Raw genomic sequence first — 19,642 nt, forward strand, 5'->3', positions numbered from 1 at the left:
GGGCTGTTCTCTGCTCCTCCCCAAGCAGAATGCCCTGGCTCTAGGCCCTCTTGTCCTTGGCCTGCAATAAAGCCGCCTTTCTCCCAGCACTGCTAGGTGCAGTGACCAGAGGGTGGCAGATCAGCACCTCTGAGGCTGCTTGGTTGATGGAGCCGTGCTGAGTGAGGGGTTGGGGACTGGGCTTCCTCCCAGAGACACAAAGGCAGCTGCCCTCTGCTATGGCTTGAGTCTGTAGCTCTTGAGTGCAGCCTCCACTTGCAGTGAGACTGCCTGGTGTGCTGTGGGGTGGGGGGAGGGTGCTTGCTTCATAAGGCTGTGGGTGAGACTCGGACACCACAGTCTGGTCCAAAGTGCTCCCTGCTGGCCCAGCCTGCCACACAGGCCTGCGGCTAGCCAGACATTGCGGTGGGGGTGGGACACATGCCTGGCCTTGGAGCCACCTGCCTCCTTGCCACCCAGGGGATGGGCAGCGATCCTGCAGGCTGCCTGCTGTGGTGCCGGCTCTAGCTTACAGCTGCCTGCTCTGCTCAGAGGAGCCAGGCTGGGCTGTGCAGCTGGATGGGAGAACCCAGGTGCCCCCCAGTGTTAATGCCTCCCCCTGAGCACTTGAGGGGCTCTTGGGGTCACCCCCATGTTACAGAAGGGAAGAAATGCCCCTTGCCGGGGGGGGGGGGGGAAGGAACCAGGGCTGAGATGAGAGAATACAGCTCTGGGCTGTGACCCCTCCCACCCCAGTCCCCTTACATGCCCAGGGCAGGTCCTTTTCCCCATCCTTGTGCCATAACCGCTCCTGCTGGAGCATCCTCCTCATCCCCTCCAGCTGTATAAGCCACATGGAAAGAGGTTCTTCCTGGCCAGAATTCAAACTGGCTGTCGGGGACCCCCCAGCCTGTACTCTGCCTGCTTGGTGGGGCAGCATGCTGGGGGTGGGGGGTAGAGCATAGGCTAGCCCTGCCATGCTGCTGGTGGTCCCTGTGGCTCAGCCACGGGGAGGGCTTTAGGCAAGTGGCTTGAGCAAGGCTCTGAGCTGAGCCAACCCCACAGGTACTGAGCTTGGCCAGGACTCTGCCTCTTCCCTGCTCCAGGTGGAGGGAGTTGCTGCCCTCCCAGGGCAAAGAGGGTTGGCTACTGGAGGAGCTGCAGGTGCGGGGAGGGGTGGCTGTTCAAGTAGCAGATGGGGTGAGGGCTGGCTTAGTCCAGATTGTGTCCACCTGCCTTTCCTGCTGTGCTCTGCCAGCCCCAGAGGCCTGGGCTGGATTTCTGAATGCCCCTCAGACCCGCAGGTTTTCCTGTAGAACATGGGTTCCCAAACTGGGGGTGGGTGAGGTGACCCAGCTCCTCCACCATCCCCCCCCCAAAGTTTTGCTGCTGTTTTTGTTTTTTGGCCCTGGTCAGTTCCCTTTTTTCCTCAAGTTTTCCTGCTATATCGGGGGGGGGGGGGGGGAGGCGTGTGCGTGAGGGTTTTCCAAATCGAAAAGGGGGCATGATGTTGGGAACCACTGCTGTAGAACATCCCCAGCAGCTGGGAGGAAAGGGCTCAGTGGTGGGGCTGGGCTGGGCCCTGCTGGTGCAGCTGAGGGTGGGCCCCCATGAAGTATTACCCAGCTTGTCTGCTCCCAGGGATGTAGGGGCTGGCTCCATCCTGTGAGCCCCCTGGAGCAGATCCTGGGGGGGGGGGGTGGAATTGAGGGAGCAATGGGGCCTGTGGGCCAGCAGGTGGCAGTAACAGACCACTGGTCAGTGGGGTGCAGGGCAGCCCCCAGCCTTTTCTCTCTCTCCAGCAGAAGGGCCCTGGATGTATTCTTTGTGGGAGTGGAGGTGCAGCAGGGGGCTGAACGTGGCCTCTGCAGGTCACCTGGGCTGGGGGGGGGATGCTGCAGACCAGCCCCATGCTCTGGCTAAGGACAGAGGAGCCCTGTTGAGAGGAGGCTGGCCCAAGGCTCACAGGGAGGGAGCAGGGTTTAGGGGCTCAGCAGAGGGGTGGGCTGGAACTCTGGGGCACAGGCAGAGCGAGGACAGAGCCAACGTCTCCCTCAGCCAGTCGTGGAGCAGGAGCAGCCAGGAACTTGTTCTATTCCCTCCCTGTGTCCCTGGCTCTGCCCCAGCTCCCTGGGCTCTCATGGTGCCCTGCATACAGAGACCATCTCTAGCTCCAGCACTGCGATGCGGTCGCTGCTGGGGTGGGGCGTGGCAGCCCTTTTAACAGCCATGCTGCACATCAGCATAGGCTAGGAAGGGAAGAAGGATCCTTGCCACAACAGGGAGAGGATGGATGGGCTGGAGCAGAGGTGGGGGCTTGGAGGGCCAGAGCCCCAATGTTAGATGATGCCTGTGTTGGCCCAGCACCCCCCCCCCCCCCACTGCTGTACTGGGACTGCAGCTGCCAGGAGGAAGTTAGCAGGAGATCCAGGCAGTTGCAGCCCCTCAGGACAAGCTGGTACCAAACAGGTCAACTAGGGCATGAAGATGGGAGGCTGGGGAGAGACGGCAAATTCAAGCTGCCAGGGTCATTGATCTGGGGGGGCTTGATGGATCCTGCCCTGGCGCCATGGCTGCATGCACAGCTCCGCACCGGGGGACTCTCAGGTTGCTGAGAGTGGGCGGGGAAATGGCAGGATTTTCTGGCATGGAATCTCAGCTGTGGGGGGATGGGTGGTATGAGATTGGGGGAGGGGGGTGGAGAAGGGTTGTGCTTCCCTGGGAGCAGGGCTGCATTGGGCGTGGGGTCATGTACTGCAGGGCTGCAATACCCGTGGGGGCCCAGGCCCCCTGGAAGGGGGTTATGGAGCCTTTTGGCTTGAGGTGGCCAATGCAATTCCTGACCAAGGGCTTCCTCGGAGATCCCTCCCTGTGCAGCAAGTTTGCTGGTTCTCTGCCCAGCTCGAAGCAGGTTGGGGCCCCCATTGGCTGGCCTCCTCAACCCCAGGACTGAAGGCCCTGGGTCAGGGGTGGGGCATGGAGATGGGGGAGCTGCTGGATGCACTGGGGATAGCGTGGGACTCGGATGTTACCCCAGAAATGCCTAAGGACCAGTCTGGGCCTGATATCCCTAAGGCAGGGGTCTCCAACCTTTTTAACCACACCATCACTTTTTCAATTTAAGTGCAATGTAAGATCTACCTCCAACCCAACTGCCCTTGCCTGTATTCCTTCCCCACTTCTCTGGGGCCCTGCTCCACCTCTTCTGAGGCCTCACCCTGCTCACTTTGTTGCCCTTCCTCCCCAAATCTCATTCACTTTCATCAGGCTGGGGTAGGGGTGCAGGTTCTAGGCTTGGGCATGTGGCAAATACCCTAGGCCAATGTTTCTCAACTTTTTTTTTTATAAAATACCCCTTTTAAAAAAAAAGTATAAGTAGCCCCCGTACCTAGTTTTCACGCACACTTTTTTTTTTAAACTGTTGCAACACGTTTGTTTAAACAACTTAATTGTAGCTGGGAGGGTGATGAAATATTTAGGTGTAAAAAGTACAAAAATAATACAAATGCTGAAAAACTTAAAACATCAGCTTTTTCAAATTTCATTTGGCTTCCTGTGGCTCCCAGGCCTTGAACCCATGGCACCCTGTGCTCTCCAGGTGAATGTGTTCTCCCCTCAGCTACTCAGGAGCCCGAGCCCGAGCCCAAGCCCTACCCACTAGACAACCAGACAGCTACCACAAAACCCTTCAGAGGTGGGTAGGCTCAGCTCTTGAGTGGCAACTTCAACTCTCAACCCTGGGCCAAGAAACATCTGTACCCATTCGTGCTTCCCTACATTGCATTTCTCCACCCTTGTGTGTCCCCCTGACACCAAGTAGCAGGACTACCTAACACCTGCAGAGGGTGAGGAACCCTGATGGGCCAATGTATATTCCACCTCCTCGTCAACCTGCTCCTGGCCTTAGCCAAAGCTGCCATCTACAATACAAGGAGGAGGATGCTGGACGAGGGGGTTCTCTGCGACTGTGGGGCCTACTTCCGTTCCTCCGTAGTGTCACGTATCCGGACAGAGTCCACTGGCTCCATCAACAGCTTTGAGGAGCAGCAGGCGCTGTCCGGCGTTCTCTGCTCAATGTTCCCTTGTTTTAATCCTGTGATCCGCACCCCTTGACCTTGGTCTTCATTATTTGCCCCCCCCCCCCCCGGAATTAGTTGGACCCTGAGTCTAGTCGTCCCTCCCTCAGGGGTGAGGGAGGGACCTTGAGAAGTGGGCAGGTTGTGCCCCCTGGTTTCGAAATATAAACTCACAACCCCGTCCTCTTTGGGCAGGTGCTGTATCTCCAGGTCCACTCAAGGGCTCACCCCATCTCCCTGCCTCCTAGGGGGTCCCTTGTCCTGTTGCTCCCAGGGGAGGTGGGGGGAGCTTGGGCTGCCTAGCGAGTGTGGGGCTTGAACCTTCCACCATGTGTGCCTCTTTCCTAAGCCACTCCAGAACCCACCCTCCCTTCAGCAGGCCCCTTATCCTGCCTAATACAGGAGACAGGCCCATCCTTTGGGAAGTCCAACCATTGCCTGAACGGGTGGAGGGGGACGGTTTCGAACCCACCAGCCAGTGCTCCAGAGGCTAATGCCCATCCCCAAGTTCACTGGAGATTCCAGTCCACCTCCCTACTGTCAAGCCACCCCCTCCACCCACCCTGGGAGTGACCAGACACAGGAAAAGGGACCCTCTGAAGATAGGGAGGCGGGGGGGGGGGGTTCTGAAGTGGACATGGGGCTCTGCCTGGGGAGCACGGAGTGGTGGGTTTAAGTCCTGCCCACCCTGAGAGCAGATGGACAGCTGCCCCAAGGATGGAGCAGCAGAGCCAAAGCAGCCCCACCCCCAAAAGCAGCTGTTATGTTCAGCAATGGCCACATGTGCTGCCCCTCATCCACAGGCCCCAACCCCACTGGCCCCAGTTCTCCATCATTGATCAATGGGAGCTGCAGGAGTGTTGTCCACTGGCAAGGTCAGCCTGTGGAGAACCCCTGCTCTGACCTTCTCAGGGGCCGCTCCAAGGCGAGAGGACAGGAACAGCAGGACAGTGGCTGGAGGGGCAACTGAAGTGACAGTGCTTGAGAGTTTCCTGGCCAAACCAGTCAAAATCACCTGTCAGAGGCTCCAAGATCTTCCGGTAGATCCCAATCAACTGGTTGGTGACCACTGCCCTAAGGAAAGGATGCAGGTCCTGTTTGGGGCCTGATCCAAAGGCCACTGCAGTTCATGAGGGTCCTTCCATTAACTCCTGGGCCTTGTGGCCTGTTGGCTTAGAGTGGGGCTGACAAGGGGCTGTAGACTGAGAGACACAGAGTTGCCACCTGGCATGGGGCCGCTTGGGCAGAAATCGCCTCTTGCAAATAGCAAGGAGCTAAAGGAATACGGCTGCCCAAATCACTGAGGCAGATTTAAAACCACTGATTTATCCATCCATCCATCCATCCATCCATCTCTGTCTCTCTGTCCCCCTACTCCCCCACCCTACCCCCATCTGAGTACGGAACCATTTTCAGGAGCTTTGGGTTCATGCTGCAGTCCCAGTGAAACCCTTAGCTAGGCAGCATCTCCCAACCCTGCAGGGAAAACTGCCCCTTCCCAGCTGGGAACACCAAGCAGAAAAAAAGAAAACTGACTATGGTGGGGGTGAGCAAGAGCTGGCCCTCCAAGCCTTTTAATCTGACCCACAGCCTGCCCCTGCAATACGGAGCAGCTGCACACTGCTCAAAGCAGCTGGCTGCTCCCTGGGGTGCTCTGCACCACTCAAGGGGAAGGCTTTGCATGCTGCCCCTGCTCCCAGCACAATCTCTCAGCTCCTATTGGCTAGTTAATACAAGCTGAGAGATTGTGCTGTGGCAGGGGCAGCACACAAAGCCTCCCCTCTCAACCCCCAGAGAGCCCGCCTCTGGCACCCCACTGCTTCCTACACCCCAACTCCCTCCCATACCCTGCACCCACTGGCCAGAATCCTCTCCTGCTCCCACACGCCCTCCCAGGCCCTGCCCCAGGTCACAACCCCATCCGCCCAAACTCCCTCTCAGACCCCACACTCTTTCCTGCACCCCAGTGCTCTACTCTACGCTCCCTACTGCACTCAAGCTCTGTCCCAGATACTGCACCCCTCCGTAGAAAAGTGAGGCCCTTGATCACTTACCAAAATCTGTCAGTGGGTCCTAACTCCCCTAGGCTGGGAAAACATTCTCCTTGGGCTCTAATCAGCTCAGGTGACATTAATAACCCAGGTAAAGAGCGAGAGAGACAAATGGGACTAGATGCTGCTTTGGTCCTGGCATAAAGCTGGGGTGAGACCAAAGATGGCACCGGATTTATCACAGCAGAGCCAAGCCCCCTCTGCCCTGTTTGGTTTTCCCAGGAATCCCTCCCTTTGAGCGGAGATCTTTGGCTACCTCCAAAGCAGAGACTTGTCCTTTGGAAACGGGGTTCATGTCAGCTGCTGCCTTGCCAAGGAGACAGCCCCCACCAACTGCCAGATCTACTAAGGCTGGAAATCCAACGCCGTCGGCATTTCAATGCTGCTCATTTGACGTCTCCCTCGTTCGCCTTTCATGAGGCCGCAAGGTCCCTGGGCGCACATGCAAACCGATGTAGGTTCCCGTAAGCTGCCGCGCCACCCCCCAGCAAACCTTCAGCCAGCGGTGAGGGGAAACAGCCTCAGGAAAACGGCTTGGCAGGGAAATGCTCATCAGTAAGGGGCCATTTAAAGGCCATTAGATCAGCATCGCCTGTCTGCTCAGCCCACTCTGTGGCTCCAAGCCTCGTCTCCCTCCGCAGCAGAGACTGGCCCAAGACAAGATATTCCCTCCCCACCCCGCCTTATCTCTCAGGTCAGAGATGCAGGAGAACCCCTGAGGATGAGTGCAGGCTTCGCCCCAGGGCTGGGAAACTGATTTCTCAACCCCCCCACATATGAGCAGACGGGGGGAGGGGAGCCAGGAATAGGAGAGGATCATGACAAGACTGGGGGCTGCCGGATGTGGCTTGGGGCACATGGGACTGCTGTGCTCCATCTCCCACCCATTGGGAGATGGGGATCAGGGTCAAAAGGGGTGGATGCGGTGGGTCTGCGTTTCCAGGCTGTAGCACAGTCGTGCCTGCAGCGCCCAGCAGGGCACTGCTCGACACTTCTTGCCCTAGGCCCCTCTCTGGCTAGACAGACGAAGGAAGAGACATCACCAAGGTCATACAGTAGGTCATGGCAGAGCTGGGAAAGAACCCAAGAGTCCTGAGTCCCTCCTGCTCTAACCACTAGCCCCACTGTCCCCAGAGCTGGAGATGGGACCAGGACGTAATCCCCAGCCCAGCGCCTGCCTGCCTAATAGCTGGGGCTACATTGATTGTCTCTTATAGGGTGGGGCCTCTCATCCACTCTGTGTGTGAGTGGGTGTGGGTGTGGGGGGGGGGGGCAGCAGCCCCCAGCCAAGGACAAAGCTACTGCTGCAAAGTCCCCTCCTCTGCCACAGGGGACTGAGCAAGCTGCACCCTGCAGTGGGGCCGGGAAGGTGTCTGGGGAGCCTGGGAGCCTGCAGGGGGACTGGGGTGGCAGAGCATGGTTGGTGGAACAGTGCGGGGGGGGGGGGGACATCTGGGGACACAGACAGTAGGGGGATGGGGCTGTTTCAGGCTGGCTCTAGGCTGGGCTGGCAGCTCCACACTTCCTGCCAAGGAAGGATCCATTAGCCAGTCCCAGCTCCATTATCCCTAATAGCCCTGAGCTGCAAGAGCCTCCCCAGGGATCCAGGCTGAGGTCGGCTGGTCCACATCCCCCCTCGCCCCAGCGCTCCGCAGCCAAGGCTACGGCTGGGCACCAAACCCTGTGGGGTCAGCACATGGGGCTGACTGTGGGCTTATGGCATTCAGAGGGGCTGTCTGCAGCCTCCGCTCCCACCTGTTGGACAGAGGCAGAATTGGGGGGGGCCCCCAGTGACCTCCCCCAGTCTCAGCTCCTCCCTTTGTTCCATCCTGGGTGCTGCATGGTTTGGGGGGGGGGGGTGCTGCTCAGCCCCTCTGCAGGGCTGAGTTTAATGCAGCGGGGGGGAAGGAGGGGTTGATGCTGTCTGACTAGCAGCCTCCCCACCGACTCAGCCTGGTGCCCCAGAGACTGCGTCTCACTAAGCAGCAGCTTCAGCCCAGAGCTGGCCAGGCCAAGGAGTAGGCCGGGGGTCGCCGTGGCGATGGAGGCGGGTGCCATGTCCTGCTCTAGGGCTGCAGGGCGTGGCTCTGCTCTGTGCCCTCTTCTTGAATGGGACCAGTAATGGAAGGGTTAAACGGGGGCTCAGCAACAACCTCGAGGGGGCAGATCGCTCCTAACCGCACCCAGCTCCCTGGCACGTCAGAGGCTCTGGCTGTTACTGATGGGCCCGCCAGCGTGCGGGTAGGGGAGCCTCCGGCTGCACCAGACAGAGACGGCTAGCCAGGGCGGGGCGGGTTGGCAGCGCCAGGCTGTGTCCCGTCTGGGGCAGGGCTGCCTGCATCGCTCCCAGAGATATCTACACCCAAACATCACCCCACTCCGGGGGGGGGGGGGGGGAGAGGGGGAGACCCACCCACCCATGGCGACGCAGCTGCAGAGGGCTAAGAAACTGAGATGGGAGGGGCAAATGGGTGTTTATGAGGCGTGGGCAAGAGAGATGGAGACGTGCTTGGAATGTGTGCGCCAGGACGGGTCTGCAGGGGGACTGGACCCACCCAGCTGCCCCTGGGAAGGCATCAGAACGGGTGGAGCAGTAGCAGCACTAATCTCCTGCGGGGAGCGGGGGGGGGGGGGGGTCCATTCACCAAACTGCCCGGGGGACAGTCAGCTGGGGCGGGGCAGCCCCCCAAGCTTCACTCACCTGGTGCTGCCCACAGCCAGCTCCGGACCAATGTGCATGGCCCCAGTCTGAGGGCTCCTGGCTCAGCATCCTGCCAGCCCCACTCCTGGCCACGGGCACAGCCTCTATGGAGAAGCCAACACCCTGCCAGCCACGCAGGGAGTTTCTACCCAGTGATGCTGCTGCTCTCTGCTGCAGTTGCGGGAGGGGCAGGACCCTGGCCACTGCACCCCCTGCCTCTGGAGGGGCACTGGGGTCCAGTACCGTGGGGCGGGGGTGGGGGGGCGCAGGAGCCCTTCTCTGGCGGGGAAGTGGGGAGAACATTTTCAGCAGGGGGCCAGGTTCTAGTTCCAGCCCTGGAGGCAGCCGGGTCTGGTGGTTGGGGAGGGGCAGGTGGGAACCAGGACTCCTGGGTTCTATTTGCAGGTCTATGGGGTCTGATACTAGGGGGGGCAGAGGGTGCCAGCCCCCCCGTCCATTCTTACCTGTGCGGTCCCTGCGCCCCTCAGCAGCACCCACTAAGGCTCCCTCGCCAGCCCCAGGACTGCGCCGCGGAGACCCAAGTCCCGCAGCCCCCCAACGTATCCGGCCGGGCTCCCCAGGCTCTGGGGACCACGGGTATCTCCTGGGCACCCTGCAGGCCTTCGGCTTCGGGCCCCGGTTTGTGGGTTTTCTCCGGGTGCTGTACGCCCTCGCGGAGTGTTTGGTCAGGCTCAACTGGACCCTGACCGAGCCGGTCAGCTTCGGGCGGGGGGTACGTCAGGGGTGTCCGCTGTCGGGCCAGCTGTACGCTCTGGCGATCGAGCCCTTCCTCTGTCTCCTCCGTAGGAGGTTGACGGGGTTGGTGCTTCGGGAGCCGGAGCTGCGGCTGGTCCTGTCGGCGTACGCCGATGACGTGCTCCTCGTGGTCCAGGACCCGGGCGACCTGGCGCGGGTGGAGGCTTGCCAAGCCGTCTACTCGGCAGCCTCCTCCGCCCGGGTCAACTGGGTCAAGAGCTCTGGCCTGGTGGTCGGGGACGGGTGGCGGGCCGGCTCCCTCCCACCCGCGCTTCAGGCCATCAGGTGGAGCGCGGGTCCGCTGCTCTATCTGGGCGTTTATTTATCCGCCACGCATCCCTCTCCGCCGGAAAACTGGCAAGGTTTGGAGGCCAGGGTGGGTGAGCGGCTGCGGAGATGGACGGGACTGCTCCGGTGTCTCTCCCTTCGCGGGAGAGCGCTGGTACTCAATCAGCTGGTCCTGTCCATGCTCTGGCACCGGCTCAACACCCTGCGCCCGGCCCCGGAGGTCCTGGCCAAGCTCCAGAGGGCAGCTTTGGGGTTCTTTTGGCCAGGACTGCACTGGGTCTCTGCAGGGGTCCTGTCCCTCCCCCTGGAGGAGGGGGGTCAGGGCCTGGTCTGCATACGCAGCCAGGTCCGGACCTTCCGCCTCCAGGCCCTGCAGAGACTCCTCTTCAGTGCAGGTAGTCCGGCATGGGGCACCTTGGCGCGCGCTTTCCTCCGCCGCCTCCGAGGGCTCCGATACGACCGGCAGCTCTTTTTTATCCATCCGAGGGGTCTTCCGCGAGACCTCTCAGAGCTGCCGGAATTCTACCAGGACCTCCTCCAGACCTGGAAGCTGTTCTCGGCGACCAGGTCCGTTGTGGCCTCCGAGGGGGCAGACCTCCTCGCGGAGCCCCTGCTCCACAATCCAGCCTTGTGCGTGCAGGTGGCGGAGTCTCCCTCGGTGCGCCGGAGGCTGATCCTAGCAGAAACCACCACGGTCGGAGACCTCCTGGACTACGACAGGGGGGACTGGGTGGATCCCCGAGCGCTCGCTCGGCGCATGGGGCTCTCCACCCCCCGAACCCCTCTGCGCCTACTCCAGGAGGTGAAGGCGGCTTTGCCGCGGCCCGCTCTCGACTTCCTGCAGCGGTCCTTGCGAGAGGGTACACCCCGCCCCTCCCCTCCTGCAAAGCCTCCGTCCCTGATTATTGGGCCCCTGTTCCACGGGCCCCCCCGGCCTCCCCACCCCTGGACCCCCAGCCGGCTGCAAAATCTGCAGCCGGTCTGTTTCCAAGCCGCGCCAAGGCAACATCTGTACACGCTCGTGCTCCACACCCTGCATTTCCCCACCCTCGTGTCCCGCCCTGATACCAAATGGCGGGACTATCTAAGACCCGTAGAGGGTGGGGAACCCCGGTGGGCCAGCGTCTATTCCGATCTAATTCCGCGGCCCATCGGGGACATCAGTTGGCGGCTCCTTCACGGAGCCGTGAGCACGGGCGTGTACTTGGCGCGGTTTACCCCCATCCCAGACACCTGCCCCTTCTGCGGCGTGAGGGAGAACCTGGCGCACGCCTACCTCGAATGCGCCAGGTTGCAGCCCCTATTCCGGCTCCTCCAGAACCTCTTATTGAGGTTCTGGCTGCACTTTTCCCCCCACCTATTCATTTACGCACACCCTATCCGTGGCCCCACAAAGTCGCGAGACCTCCTCGTCAACCTCCTCCTGGCCCTAGCTAAGAGCACCATCTACAATACCAGGAGGAGGATGCTAGACGAGGGGGTTCTCTGCGACTGTGGGGCCTATTTCCGCTCCTCCCTTGTGTCACGAATCCGAGCAGAGTTCCTCTGGGCGGCGTCCACTGGCTCCATCGACAGCTTTGAGGAGCAGTGGGCGCTGTCCGGGGTTCTCTGCTCGGTGTCCCCATCCGGCTCCCTTATTTTGAACCTCTAACCCGCACTCCTTGATCCTTTATTCATTATTTGTCCCAAGGAATTAGTTGGACATGGGTCCAGTGTCCCTCCCATAAGGCTGGGGAGGGGCTTTTAGAAGGTGGGCGGGCTTCGCCCGCCCACCATCCCATGTTTTCAAATAGACCCCAGGCTCTGGCCGGCGGCCGAGGGGGGCGGAGCCTACCCCCTCCCGGGCGCTATAAAGCAGCATCCCGGAGCCGGCAGCTCCTTCCAGCGCCAGCTGCGGAATCAGGCCAAGCTCGAACCGAACCGAACCGGGACCCCGCCCAGCAGCCATGACCGCCCGGGCCACCTCGTACCGCCGCACCTTCGGGCCGCCGCTGCTCTCGCCCGGCTCCTCCACCTCCTCCCGCTTCTCCACCGCGCGGCTGCTGGGCTCGCCGAGCGCTGCGCGCAGCGCGCAGTGGACGCGCAGCTCGGTGCGCGCCGCGCCGCCGGCCCGCCTGGTCCCGGGCGCCGAGCGGCTGGACTGGGCGCTGGCCGAGACGCTGAACCGGGAGTTCCTGGCCACGCGCGGCAGCGAGAAGGCGGAGCTGCAGGAGCTCAACGACCGCTTCGCCAGCTTCCTCGAGAAGGTGCGCGCCCTGGAGACGCACAACGCGGCGCTGCGCGCCCAGCTGGACCAGGCGCAGGCCCGCGAGCCCGCGCGCGCCGCCGACCTGTGCCAGGTCGAGCTGCGCGAGCTGCGGCGCCAGCTGGAGCTGACGGGCCAGGAGCGCGACCGCGCGCGGGTGGAGCGGGACAACCTGGCCGAGGACCTGGCCGCGCTCAAGCTAAGGTGACAGGGCGGGGCTGGGGGGCGGGTTGCAGGGGAGGGTGCAAGGATGGGGAGGGCTGCAGGGGAAGTGAGGCGCGCTAGGGGTGGGGAATGTGGCACGGGGTAAGTGAGAAAGGGGGCCGGATGGGGAGGCGCGTGGGAGGCAGGGTACAGGCCAGTGGGTTGCAGGGATCTAGGGGTGCTGTCTGCAGATCTGGGAGAGGAATGGGGTGCCAGATGCTGCCTGCGGTACTGTGGGAAGGGAAAGGGGTGCAGGGCAGGGTCTCTGCTGAGCTCCACCCCCTGCCTCCTGTACTCTTCCCACCCAAGTGTTCTTAGGGGTTGGGGGGCACACGCTGCCTGCCCAGAAGAGGTGATGGCCGGGGAAGGAAGGGCGGCAGTACAAAGAGAAGGGGTAGGGTTTGGTGTGGGGTGGATGAGGGGCCAAGGTACAAGCAGCCTGTGTGGGGGGCACGGGCAGGGCCGGCTCTAAGATTTTTGCTGCCCCAAGCAAAAAAATTTTTAGCGCCCTCCCCCCTTTGGCCCGCCGCTGCAGGACAAGCACTGAGGAGGAATGAGCCCCTTTTTAAAAAAAAAAAAAAAAGTCTGTACAAACATTCTAGAATACAGAATTCCCAAGGACGCAGTAGTGGGGCAGCAAGAGCGTGTGCTCCCCCGCTGGCAGGCCCGTGTCGGGCGGTAAGGCTGGCACACAGATGTGCTGCCACACAGATGTGCTGTGTGTGTGTTTGGTTTGCTGGTGCTTAGAGCTGGCCCTGGGCATGGGGGGCAGGAGGAGCAGAAGTCAGCAACTCTGGGCCCCACCGACCGCAGCTCCTGCTGCCCTCTGCTGTGATGAGGATTCGAGAGTAACCGAGGCAGTGGTGGGTGGGGCCGTAGGTGCTGGAACTAGGGGCCTGGGGAGCTGTGGCTCCTCCAGCTTGAAGCGGTTTCCATCAAACCTATCTAGGGGTTACCGCTTGGTTCCATGGTTCTCAGCACCCCTGCCGCACAATTGTTCCAGTCCCCCTGGGTGGGCTGCGCACCTCCCTTACAGTGACATGGCAGTGCCCCTGCCTGCTTTGGAGGAGGTGGTATCCCAGCAGCCTCTGGGGCGGGGTAGTGCTGCTGTCTGGGGACCCCCAGAACAGCATCCCACCAAGCCCTAGCCCAAGGTAGTCTGCAGCGGGTGGGGCGTTGTGCTGCTGCAGCCCGGCATGGCCCAGAATAGGGCAGCATGGAGGGAGGAGGGGGAGTTGAAGGGTGTGTCTCCCACTGGCCCTTACCTATAGGATCCCTGCAGGGTGGGGCTGGCCTCCCTCTCCTGCCAGAATTGCTCTGCACCACCTCACCCTGCCGGACAGGCTGGGGGGCTTCATGTCCGTGGCTCTAGAATGTGGAGTGCAGCTGGAAAATCCCCTGCCTCACTGGGATGTGTGTGTGTGGGGGGGGGGGGGGGGGGGGGGGGCAGGGCAGAGATTGTTTAAATGGTTCCCTCCCTGGCACTGCCCCACCTCTTCCAGTACAGCACAGGATATGTTCCCCTGGTTTGGGTGGGGGTGGGGCCACTTCCCCCAGGGTGGGGCACTTTGAGCATTCTGGGTGTTAGTTCCGAGGGGTAAGGGGCAGGTAGCTGCTGGGAAAGGGAGGACCAGGCTGGGGGAGGATGCCGGGATGTTCAGGGAACATTCCCAATGTGTGCATGGGAATGGGGGGAGCAGGTTGGGGGAGAGCCAGCAAGAGGAGGGGAGGTGTGGGCGTAGCAGGGGTTGGGGGGGAACAGCGTGTAGGTGTGTCCTGTCTGCATCTGACCACCTTGCTGTCTGCACCCCCCAGGCTGGAGGAGGAGACACACAAGCGTGAGGATGCAGAAAACAGCCTGGTGTTGTTCCGAAAGGTGTGTGTGTTTGGGGGGGGGGTGTTCATTTGCCCCCTCTTATGAGCACACTTGCACACAGACACATGCATGCATTTTTGTTCATGTGCACACATGTACTTGACCGTGCACACAAACATGCACTCACACCCATACATCTCCTCACAGGTGCATTCATTCCTGCGCGCCAGGCGCCTGCTCACACAGACTCGCTCGGCACGCCCTGGAGCTAATGGGCTCTCATTGTCATGTCATGTCGATGCAGTGCCAACCCCCCACACCAGGCTAGGACACGCAGAACCGAGAGCCAACTGTCTCCCTGCACACATGCGTGTTCAAATCAGTGTGATCCAGAGCCCTGCAGTGTCAAGACCTGATCCTGGCTCTGCCCTGGCCTCCCTGTTAGCAACCGCTGGCTGCCCCAGACTGTAGGAATGGGGAGGAAGATTGTGATAGACCTGCCCACATGTGTGCTGCACCCTGTCCAGTCATGCATGGGCCTGTGCATGGGCACCCACGAACACATCCGTGTGCTTAGTGCATACACCCAGGCATGTACATCTCTACATACACTCGTGAGTCAGAAGGGACGTGGCTGCATGTGTATGGCCCTTGCGTGGCCATACAGGCACTTGTATAGCCCTACATGTGCAAACAGGCACATGCAAAGTCTCCTCAGTGCCAGGAGAGGGACAGGCCGGATATCTGTGGGCTGCATGGCCCTCTGCACCCCGTAGGCCTGTCGCTGGCACTCAGCTCCCTCTCCCCACCAGGATGTGGATGATGCCACCCTCTCGCGCCTGGAGCTGGAACGCAAGATCGAGTCTCTGATGGATGAGATCGAGTTCCTGAAGAAGCTGCATGAGGAGGTGGGCGCATGGGGAGGCACAGAGCAAAGGGAGGGATGTGTGGGAAGGGATTTGGGAGTGGGAGGGGGAAGGGGGCAGCATTGGCTCAGGTGGCACTTTGATGGGGGATAACTGACGCTCCATCCCACTCTCCCCCACCCCGGAGACCCCGCTACAGTGGCCAAGTTCTCTTTCTGCCTCCTAGTGGGGAAGAGCAGAACTGCAGTTGCAGTACAGCCCCACCCTGTGCCAGGCTGCAGGGTACCTGGGTGAAGGGTGGGGGAACAGACAGGGCACCTCAGAACTAGGCTCACACTTAAACTTCTGAGTGGAACTGGCACAGAAGGGGTCCCCAGGACAGGAACCCCCCAAAAAATGCAGATTTCTGAGCGTCTCATAGAATCATAAAATACTAGAACTGGAAGGGACCTCAAGAGGTCATCAAGTTCAGTCCTCTGCCCTCACAGCAGGACCAAGCACTGTCTAGATCATCCCTGGTAGATGTCTATCCAACCTGCTCTTAAATATCTCCAGTGATGGAGATTCCACAACCTCTGTAGGCAATTTAGTCCAGTGTTTAACCACCCTGACAGGCACTTTTTCCTAACGTCCAACCTAAACCTCCCTTGCTGCAATTGAAGCCCATTGCTGCTTGTCCTATTCTCAGAGGTGTTAAGGAGAACAATATTTCTCTTCTCCTTGTAACACCCTTTTAGATACTTGAAAACTGCCACCCTGTCCCCTTTCAGTCTTCTCTTTTCTAAGCCAAACCAACCCAATTCTTTCAGTCCTCTCTCCTAGCTCATGTTCTCTAGGCCTTTCCTCATGCTCTTTTGTCCTTGTGCGTGTGGCTGGCATGTGCAGGAGCTGCGTGACATGCAGGTGAGCATTCACAGCCAGCAGGTGCAGGTGGAGATGGAGACAATCAAGCCCGACCTGACGGCCGCGCTGCGTGACATCCGCGTCCAGTATGAGAGCATCGCGGTGAAGAACGTGCAGGAGGCCGAGGAGTGGTACAAGTCCAAGGTACTGGCCCCGTGTGTGGACCCGCATGAACCCTCTGTGCTGCCTGTGCCAGGAGGGTGGGCAGATGGGGCACGGCTGGTTGGGGGATAACCTGACCTCTAGGGAAGTTGCCCTCTGATTGTGGGGAGCTCCCCCTGCACCTCGCTGGGGTAGCATTTGCGGGGTGCTAACACCAGCCTCTCTGCTGACCCCCTCTCCCTGCAGTTCGCTGACCTGTCGGATGCAGCCAACCGGAACCACGAGGCCCTGCGCCAGGCCAAGCAGGAGATGAACGAGTCACGGAGGCAGATCAATAGCCTGACCTGCGAGGTGGACGGGCTGAGGGGAACCGTGAGTATCATTCTCCAGGGGGAGGGGGGGAGCACCCCAGCCCTGCTCCTGGGGCAGAGTGCTCCCTAGTGAAGCACCCACCGTTGTTCCCTGCAAGCAGTTACATTGCCAGGGCCTGAGCAGGGACTCGCAGCTGAGCCGGCCTTGTGGGGAGCAGCTGGACCAGGATGGGTGGTAGGGGAAGCAGGGAGAGACCAGCCCCCTTTGGAGCCAGTCTGACACCTGCCCTCCCTGCTGTGGCCAGAACGAGGCGCTGCTGCGCCAGATGCGGGAGCTGGAGGACCAGTATGGGGTGGAGCTCGGCAGCTACCAGGACACGGTGGGGCGGCTGGAGCAGGAGATCCGGCACATGAAGGAGGAGATGGCGCGGCACCTGCGCGAGTACCAGGACCTGCTCAATGTCAAGATGGCTCTGGACATCGAGATTGCCACGTACCGCAAGCTGCTGGAGGGCGAGGAGAGCCGGTGGGTGCAGCGCTGGGGGCACAGCTCTCCCAGCATCTGTTGCGAGAGGGTGGGGCTGTTCCTGACCCCCCCCCCCCCCGGGGAGGGCTGGGGAGTGGAGGATAAGCAGGGTCCTGCCACTCACTGTGCTGTTTGACCCTCCCTAGGATCTCGATCCCTATCCACTCGCTGGCCTCCTACAGTGTGAAAACTTCAGGTAAGTGCGTGCCAGATATGGAGGGGGGGATCCCCCTGTGGGTACCTTCCCCAGGAGTCTCACCCCTCCCCGGTCAGTTGTCGTGGGCTCCCCACATCTCTCCCTAGGTACCTGGGGAGTTGCTGGCCTCTGCCATTGTGTGGGGTTGGCCTGGGAACTGACGGGTTGCGGCAGATCCATATGGCCAGCAGCACAGCCCATTGGGGGATCTTCCCTGGGGGACCCCTGCTGTGACCAGAGTCTATTGTCCTGGGGCACACCCACCCCAGGGCATGGAGGCCTCACCTGGGGATTGGGGGTTCAGTGGCTGCAGCCACTTCCCTTCTCATGGCCTTCCTGTACCCCCTGCTAGCACCCGAGCCGGAGCAGACTGTGGAGAGCCACACCAGGAAAACCGTTCTGATCAAAACCATTGAGACCCGGGATGGAGAGGTGAGTTTCCTCCCTGTCCCCCCCCCTTGGGACATGGGGGTGAGGAGAAGAGAAGAACAGGGAGTAGTCAGCCTGGAGTGTGCCAAGCCTAGGGTAGCGGGGGCTTGGGGGAGAAGCTCAGGGCATGCCTAGGCCTGTGAAGGTTCCCGGGGCGTCCAGCTGTCATTCAGACCCAGCATTACAGGAGCATGCAGAGAAAGTGATGTCTAGCAGTTGGCGCTGGGAGGCAGGACTCCTGGGTTCCGTACAAAGCTATGGGGGAACATGGGTTAGTGGCTAGAGCGGGGTTCTGCTCCTACCCCTGCCCCTCTGTGCTGGGCAGCAGGCTCAGGGGCTTGTGGGCAGGCCTCCAAGATCCTCCATGGCAGGGAATGTAGCCAGGCATGGGCTGAGTGGGATCTAACCGTGGGCTCTCTGTTCCATCCTGCCCCCCGCCCCGCTAGGTAGTGACTGAGTCAAGTACGGAGCAGAGCACTGATGTGGAGAAGTGATCCTGGCGCTGGGCCGCTGCCATGGACCGAGGCGACAGTGTGAAACTGACTTGTAGAAGCCACTGCGAGACCCCTGCTGCACCCGCCCTCCCCCCAGCCACACTGGCCTTATTACTACAGATACCTCTGACAGCTCTGCTGCACTGCCCCGTGCCTCCAGCCCGCCTACCCTCGTGGTGTGCCCAGAGCACCGAGAGCACAGCAATACCCACTCACAGCCCAGGGCAAGGAGGAGAGGGGCCCTGCCTCCAGCTCTCCCCATCCCTCTGCCCTCTCACTGCATGCTGTTTCCCCAATCTCTCCCCCATCCTGTGCTTTTTGGCTCTGGCCTGGTTTTTCCTTCCCTGCCCCGGCTCTACCGTTGGGCGTGACTGACCTTCCCAGACTACGTGTACTGAGCCACAGGGCTGTGGTTAAACAGAGTAGGATCCTACACCCCCTCCAGCTACAGCCTAGGCCATGCGCTGCCTATACAGATCCCAAGACCACTCCCACGTCCCTAGAGCAACTGCTGTGAGCATTCCGCAGAACCGGTCCTCCGTCCCATCATGTTTCCAGCCCTAAGGCAGAGGCTGCCTGAGTTTGGTACCAAAGAGGAGTCTGCTCCTGAATTGGACTCCACAGAGGAGTTGTCCTCGTTCCACTACCAAAGCAGGATGCTGGCCCCTGGCAGCTGTGCCTCGGGCTGCTGCCCAGCAGTGCTCCTAGTAGCAGAGATGCCTGTTGGAGTGGTGATACCAAGATCTGACTGCAATTCTGTGTTGGCTGGTCTCCAGCCCAAACACAGCCAGGCCCCCTGATTCCCAAAGCTCTATTTTAGTACAGAAGAAACGAATTGCAGGGACTGCTCAGCAGGGCTGGATTCCTACCCCTGGCACTTGCAGCCTGGATTCCTGCTCCCTGGGTACAATCCCAGTATGCCTGGCAGATGGGGAAGCCGTTCCTAGTCCCAGTGCTGCTGTCTCTAGTGTTAATTCTCCTGGAGGCTGCAGCATATCCTGTTCTGGCATTGCCTAGAGCTGCCATCAGCTCTAGACAACAGGGCTGAGTGAGCCTGGGGATGAAGGGGGTGAGTAATACCTAGGCCCAGTTGCTGAGGGTGAAGGCCCTTGTGCCCAGGGTACTAGTCTAATAGTGACAGCCCAGTCCTGTCCTGGAGTGTCTCTCCCTAAGGAGGCCTGCTGTGGTGCTGAGTCTCCATTCTCATTTTGATAGGGATCCCCGCCTGTCCATTAGCACTTGTGTTGCTTTGATTTTTGGACACATGCTTAGTTGTCAGGGCCTGAGAGGGAAAGCGTTTCTTCGGGGGCCTTTCAACCCTGGCTCCACTGCTGGAACAGATGTGTGGAATGATGTTTCCTGCTGCTATCCCAGCTCAGGGGAGAGTCCTGAGCCCCATACTGGCTGCTGATACTCAGCCCTGCTTCTAAGCAGGCAAGTCCTAAAAGACTGTGCTCCACTATCATTCCCACATTTCTGTCCTCTGGCCGCCTTCCCTCCACGCAGTGCCTCTGACTTTCAGACCCACTTTCCTTGCCTTAGCTCTGCCTTCGTTAACCAGGGGGCTGCGATAGGATCTCTCACCCTGCTGGACCAAGACACACGGGAGGCTGTGAGGATAGTTGCTTTGGTGCTCCTGGGTCTTCCCTGATCTGCCTGAATGGTGACACTGGCCCAGTGCTCCGCCATGGTGTTGAAT

At 60.6% G+C, this 19,642-nt stretch overlaps 1 protein-coding gene across 1 annotated transcript; it reads left to right on the forward strand.

Annotated features, from left to right (window-relative positions):
• Positions 1-11,722: 11,722 nt before the first annotated feature.
• PRPH (peripherin) lies at positions 11,723-19,245 on the forward strand. The gene is made up of 9 exons (XM_006131172.5): positions 11,723-12,300; positions 14,116-14,176; positions 14,929-15,024; positions 15,868-16,029; positions 16,234-16,359; positions 16,604-16,824; positions 16,971-17,020; positions 17,373-17,452; positions 17,896-19,245. Exons 1-9 carry the CDS (start codon positions 11,798-11,800, stop codon positions 17,941-17,943), a joined length of 1,347 nt encoding a protein of 448 aa, XP_006131234.1. The 5' UTR covers positions 11,723-11,797; the 3' UTR covers positions 17,944-19,245.
• Positions 19,246-19,642: the final 397 nt, after the last annotated feature.

This window comes from Pelodiscus sinensis, chromosome 31, assembly GCF_052426305.1.
Source record: "Pelodiscus sinensis isolate ZL-2025 chromosome 31, ASM5242630v1, whole genome shotgun sequence".
Classification (NCBI taxonomy): Eukaryota; Metazoa; Chordata; order Testudines; family Trionychidae; genus Pelodiscus; species Pelodiscus sinensis.

What these genes read in the sequence shown, in the direction of transcription:
- PRPH (XM_006131172.5), top strand. Translation starts at nt 11,798, where the DNA reads ATGACCGCCCGGGCCACCTCGTACCGCCGCACCTTCGGGCCGCCGCTG. An exon ending in CTACAGTGTGAAAACTTCAG is followed by an intron (nt 17,021 to 17,372) that starts GTAAGTGCGTGC and finishes ACCCCCTGCTAG; the next exon opens with CACCCGAGCCGGAGCAGACT. An exon ending in TTGAGACCCGGGATGGAGAG is followed by an intron (nt 17,453 to 17,895) that starts GTGAGTTTCCTC and finishes CCGCCCCGCTAG; the next exon opens with GTAGTGACTGAGTCAAGTAC.